The sequence below is a fragment of the Cyprinodon variegatus genome, unplaced genomic scaffold (assembly GCF_000732505.1).
Source record: "Cyprinodon variegatus isolate N-32 unplaced genomic scaffold, C_variegatus-1.0 Scaffold102, whole genome shotgun sequence".
NCBI classification, from domain to species: domain Eukaryota; kingdom Metazoa; phylum Chordata; class Actinopteri; order Cyprinodontiformes; family Cyprinodontidae; genus Cyprinodon; species Cyprinodon variegatus.
Window position 1 is genome coordinate 91,674 of NW_015150555.1, and position 6,677 is coordinate 98,350.

The 6,677-nt window shown below is 37.1% G+C and overlaps 1 protein-coding gene across 2 annotated transcripts in view; it reads left to right on the forward strand.

Moving 5' to 3' along the window:
• LOC107084522 (neuronal acetylcholine receptor subunit alpha-7-like) overlaps positions 1 to 6,677 on the forward strand; it is a 66,634-nt gene that overhangs the window by 22,242 nt on the left and 37,715 nt on the right. For both annotated transcript variants that reach the window (XM_015374402.1, XM_015374403.1), the window contains exon 3: positions 3,825 to 3,869. In XM_015374402.1, coding sequence (XP_015229888.1) covers positions 3,825 to 3,869 — 45 coding nt within the window. The remainder of the gene's footprint in view (positions 1 to 3,824; positions 3,870 to 6,677) is intronic.

A 6,677-nucleotide genomic window follows, 5' to 3' on the forward strand; every position in this document is an offset into this window, starting at 1 on the left:
AAATCAGTTCAAGAAATCCATTTGTGCTCGACGAGCCTTAGGGGAATTACATACACGATAGTTGAGAAGTATGTGTAAGTGGTGTTGGATCTGTTGGAACTATAGAAAAGCCAAAACATATTTTTTGGTCTTTAGTGCAGGGAATATGATGAAATATAATGCATTCATTAATAACAATATCAGCTAATAGACATTAATACGTTCAACAAGTCCTTGCCACCTCATACACAGTAGTGGGTTGGTATAGAAAAAGAATATCATGTTTGTGTTTGGTTTTACATATTGATAAGACAAAAAGCAGCTGTCTGAAATCCATCATGACAAAAATGTTCTATTTCAAGCACAAAACTGAATAAAAACTCTGTGGCGTTAAATCAAAGTCAAGTTGTATACAGTATATCGCACATAAAAAACACAGAAATATGTTGCTTTGTAAGGCACACAATAGGGGGCTGTTGTATCCTAGCAGCTGAGAAAAGGGCCTTAAGATAAGATTGAAGTGTGAATAGAGTGTGGAAGCGGGTAAAGAGGCCTAGAAAAGATGGAGGGGCATGGATTCTGGGAGATTCATTTAGAGATACAAAGGAAAAAAAAAAAAAAAAAGCTCTTTAGTTTTCTACCAACTGCAAAATTTTAGCAGGTTTTTGATAATTTTGTTCATGAAAATTATTAAGTGAACAATGTTTTGGCCGCAGACTGACAGCTTATGCATTTAGAAGCATCCTGACTGATTAGCCAGTTATGGACAGACTTGAAGTAATGTGAGAGCGGAGTTAATTGTGCTTTTTTCAAGGAAAGAGCATTTACTTCTTATGATTATTTAATAATTTAGCTAAGCAAGTGAGGTTCATATTTAAAGTCACTGTTGGGGATTACTAAGAGCCTTTTTATTTCCTAAATCATAATAGTTTTGTATGTTTATTAAAGGGCTGTAAAGGAAGGAACTTTTTGAAGAACAGCAGCTGAAGAGGTCATACAATTTTTATATCTTATACATTTGGTGCAACCTGCATCAGTAAAAAAAAAAGAGGACATATAGATGTGAGATGAAAGGTAAAATCTAAAGTGTTTTTTTTGAGTAATATTTCTTTGTTGTTTTCTCTTCTTGCCTCCATGCTAACACTGGCCCTGTCTGATTGTAGCCACCTTTTTACACAGTGGCATGGATAAAGACAGACATAACCATTAGTAACTTTGTAGAGCAAATTGTTTTTCACTGTGTGGGAGAATACAGATAAACTAGGCATAGGCCAGGATGAAATTCTGATGATATGACTTGAAGGTATTGTGGAGGATTTTTTAAAAGATCCGCCCTCTCCACTTAAAAAAAAATGCAGGTGCAAGTGCATGCACAAGCCCATCTCTCCCTGTGCATGCCCTGTTTAAAATGTGCTGTTCTCATAGCTAATACAAGCTTACTGTGTCCACATATAGCAGGGACTATATAGTGGACTATATAGCAAACTCAGTTAACTGACCATTCAGACAGATGATCACTGCTTTTTGCTCCCCATTCGTCAGGTAACTCCTCCTCCACTGCACGGTGCCTGTGCCATCTTTTTTATGGTTGGGTAGCGACAGTCTATGGCGACTATGTGCTGCTGTGACAGCAAATCCCATCGTGCTTTGCGAGGGGAGATCTCCGTGCAAAGCATTCCAGGAAATATCTGCCTCTTCTGAGGCCTTTCTTTTCTTCTCAAATACCTCGTACAAACTTTTTCGCTTACAATCCTCAGCCATTTTCAAAGAACCACAGTGAAAAAGGTGAGCTTCAATGGCTGGTTCAAACTGTAGCACACCACACATATGCAACTGAAATCGCGCAGGTTCAGAAAAAGATAGCTAACACGTAGAACGGCCTTATGTAAACATATCACCAGAATAATTGACAATTAGGAGGACCACTTACAGTATTTAGATGATCCACCCGGAAATATAGGATCATCCTCTATACCTTCAAGCAAAAATATCCCCGTGTCACAGTATGATGTATTATGTTTTCAACTTTTATCCTGAAATGTCATCAGTAATAAAAAAAAAAAAAAAAAAAAAAAAGTAAGAAAAAAAAAAGTGTTCATTTTATTTTTTGGTGTTAAGTGTTCTTAAAGTCAGAAGTTTCATGCCAAAATTGAGCTCCCTTGCAAGCTCTCATTCCCCATTAAATGTCCCTTCATACTTGTCTTTTTTTTTTTTCCTGTGTAGATCATTTCATGCACAAAAAAAGCAAGAGAAATTACAAGTATCAACAAATATACACAAAGTACATGGGTACAGCTATTCTGCACTTTATCCCTTCACTTAAAGCTGCTTAAATACATAGGTAACTCTTTACAATTAAGATCACAAAATATGCTTAACTACTAGAGAGCACCTAGGGAAATAATCAGGAACTAATGGGTGGTTTATCAGTATTTACTGGGTAACACCCAGCCCTGCCCTATTATGGGACTACTGCTTAGTTCCCTGGTATACACAGATTTCCTAAGCAGGAACTAGGGGGTATTTTGATTTTACTAAAGGGTCAACAAAAACATTAGTTGGCACTTGGTGATTAGGTATTTATTAGTTCCTTAGGAACCAATTGATATTATGATTGATATAACAGAGTGCATGAAATAATAGCTAGCCAATAATTTGATACTCAGTAAAGTTGTTTTTCATAAGCTGTGACTTCACAGCTTTAGCGTTTATTCAGAGCCAACACTGAGAATTTCTACTTTAATTTTGCATAATGAACCAGTAGCCTTCTAATAGGTACTGGTTAACTACCATTTAGTTGATTGATTTCCTCCTGGGTTTCCTTGTAAACTACCAATTAGTTCCTAATTAGGTACTCTTATTTGGGTGTTCCCCATTAAGTACTGGTTAACTACCCATTAGTTCCTTATTAGTTCGCATTCTTTAGCAGCTAAAATATTACCATGTAGCAGACATAAGTGGATTTCAGAGCACAGCAGTGCACATCCATCCTGTTGAACTGGCCACTACATAGATGTGTGCAATGGCAGGGGTCATGGTGCTGGAGCTGCTCACAGCCTGAGCACTCCGTCTGATGTGATTTATAAAGATACGGTTATAACACATGAACAGGATGGTGGGAAACTAGCAGTTTTGAAAGCCTGACTTTTTTTCTAGTGGGCGTACCTTGAAACCAATAACCAGCCCATGCCTAAATTGGACCTTTGATTTTGGATCTATAAATATTCCTATGTGTGTTATTCAATATACTGTACCACTTTCCAAGTTTTAAGAGAGAGATACATTTTTCGATAAAACAAGATTAGAGATATATATATGATAAGAAAAGAGACTACTGATGACTTTTTAAGAGATTCTATCTTATCAACATGAAAGGAAATGGGTTTAAAGCGTTGGCCAGCTGCCTTAGTATCGTTTTCAGTATGAAAAAAGATTTTTTCTTTCAAACACAATAATACCTTTTGGGAAATGTCCTTTTGTTTTTGCTCTAATTTTTTTACTTGCACCAGGATGACCCTCTTGGACTGCTTTAATCTAACTTGTTCCTTTTTTACTTTTATACTCTCCCAGACCTAAAAATAAAAAGTTAATCTAACCATTCTATCTTCTCTTGCCACTTTTGGTAAGGACCTCTTGAATACAGCTTTGTCGTCTGATCCTTTTATTATAAGGCATTTTAGTACATGGCAATGCTTTATACGTATAAGATGGAGTGCAATATTGTCTTTAAGCGAACACATCAGCTCTGTTTTTTTGTCTCTCTTCCTGTAGCATATTGATTTACTCTTTGTTTAAACTCAGTTTAAGTTCCGACTAACAATCCTCTCTCTTCTCTTCTCCTCTAGGATGAGAAGAACCAAGTACTGATCACAAATGCATGGCTGCAACTGGTATGTCTCTTTGCTGACTAAATCTGTGATTAATGCAATCTACAATGATGTGATTCATGGACATTTCTATTTTTTTGCTCTGATACAATCATGGCGGTGCAGCAGCGGCCTGATATAGCTCTCGACAGCTTAGCTCTCGATCTATGTTAAAAACTTTTTTCACTTTTAGATCTGATAATATTATTTGTAATATTTGTATTCAAACCATATTTCCGGTGGGAAACTAGACAGGATTCTCTGAAAATATAGTAAAAAAGTGTAAAATAAATATGACTTTTAAATGTAAGATGTAAAATATATATTTTATGCAATGAAAAATAATGTCATGTTAAATATGTTCACTTTTTGTGGACCTTAGAATAGGGTGACCATATTTTTATTTCTTAAAAGGATGACACTTTTACCTGCCTTGAGACTGATTTAAACAGGCTTCTCGGGGGTTAATGAACATGCTTTATTATACTTCAATGGTAAAAAAATAACTTCTGTAGTGAAATGAAATCTATAGCAACCAGTAACAAAATTGTTGCTCTCTTTCAAAATACATAAATACCAATACTTTTAGATCTATATTTTTAATCTTTGGTTGTCTTTCTTATAATTTCTTCCACCTCCTGCTTTTCTTCTTCATCCTGCTGTTTTTCCTAATCCTCCTTGTCTGGTCATCCATATTTTGCTGTAGAGCTGAGCTTTCCTAGCAGTTTTTGGTTGTTCAAAAAATATTCACAGAAGAGTTTTGAAAGAAGTGTCAAAATTGTTGTGCACTAACAGAATCACCTTCAGTGAATTAGCCGGCAGCTGCTTCCTCTCCTTGGTCCACTGGCTCTGCAGCAGTGAAAAAAACCCTCTTAACATTTGCATCGTTAGACAGAAATGCAAAGACAAACTGCAATATTTAGTAGTTCTGAGTAACATGCACCACTTTTTATTCTCAAAATATTTGGTCCACTTCTGGTGCACCTGCATGCCTCTGAACTATTCACTGTTGCATCTATCTATGAAGCTCTTCAGATTTTCGACATGGTCTAAACACTTAGGACTGTCAATTGGCACCCCATTCTACTGGTGTAATCCATGGACCTTTAGCTGTTGTGGTGTTTGACAGTATGAAATGCTATTGCACCTTCAGCTGCATTTATAGCACCCTGTGTTTTCCCAGGTCTAGCAAAGTACTCAGTGTCCATGTGAAATTTAAGATATCCAGCAACTTTATTAGACACTGAAACGTCTGCCAGCCCTGCACACAATGCTCTTAGCCTCCCACTTGTTGCAACTGGGACAGTATGTGCAAAATTGTTTTTGCAGTTTAATTTGGGGATTTAGTGTCCAATGCTGGCTGCTCTGCCGGGGGGGTGTCTTGCTAGAGCCTCCCACAAGGCAATACCTCAAGAATTATGTCATGCTTCAAAGTACCATAGTATTCTGTGCAAAGTCCCAATTGATATAAGCATACAAAAATGGTCCTATAAAAAGAATTAAAAGTGGACATTTTCATGAATTTATAATTCCCCTCCAGATGCCCCGGACAGGATGTAAAAAGTTGCCATGTCCGGGCAAAAGAGGACGTTTGCTCACTCTACATTAGAACAACTGAACTCTTTTTTTACATCTTGTATTGTGAGGTTTAATTGTTGGACTGAGCTCCAGGTCTATGAGCTTGCAGGGACTCTTTGCTATAACTGTTTTTTTTGCTCTCTCTATGGATTCTTTATTAGATTTATGTTAGGACCTTTGTTAGGCACCTCCTGAATATTAATATTGATACAGTTAGAAAAAATATGTTACATTTTAAAGATATGATTTTTAACCTAAATGTGACCAATGTAGGGGCTGCTCAGTGGAGCAGTGGGTAGCCCTGTCACCTTGCATGAAGAAGGCTCTGGGTGCGACTCCGAGCCCGGGGTATTCCTATATGGAGTTTGCATGTTCTGCCTAAGCATGCATGGGTTCTTTTAGGATACTCCAGCTTCCTCCCCTAGTCCAAAAAACATGACTATTTCATGACTATGTCTTTAGGTGTGTGAGTCTGAATGGTTGTTTGTTGCCCTGTGATGGACTGGCAACCTGTCCAGGGTGTGTCCTGCCTCTCACCTGTAGACAGCTGGAAATAGGCACCAGCACTCCTTGTGACCCTGCTTGGGATAACTGTGACAAAAAATGCATGGATGACCAACCTATGAATAATTTAGGGCATTTTTTTTTACCTAAAAATGGGGATTGATTGACTTAGCTCAGCACAACAAAGAAGAAGAATGTGCCAAAAGGAAAAAAGGGTGCATTGAATATATATGGTATATACAGTGTGTCCACATATTACAAAAAAAAAAAGAAATGATATTAGGATCATTGGGATAAGCACTGGGTGTTTACATGGGTATTTATATAGATGGATATTTAGATGTATTTATATAGTTATTGCACTAGGTGTCAAATATAGAGAAACAGTTATTGCACAGTATCAAAGAGTAAATTGCTCATTTTATATTGCACAAGTTATTGCTTTTGTAGTGTTGCATTATAGAGTCTGGTTGCAGCAGGGATGAATAACCTCTGGTAGCACTCCTTTTTACAAACAGGATGTAGAAGTCTTTCACTAAAGGAGCTGCTCCAACACTTTACAGTCTGGTGCAGAAGGTGGAAGGTGTTGTCCATGATGGATGTAAGCTTAGACAGCAGATAAGTCTCCTGAGAAATACAATATTTTAACTTTTGTAAAAAAAGAAATTGTGATCGGTAATCTCCATTAAAGCACATTTATATTTAGAGCCGTGTAGACAGTAATGGATTAAGGTCTTCTCATATGTGTAT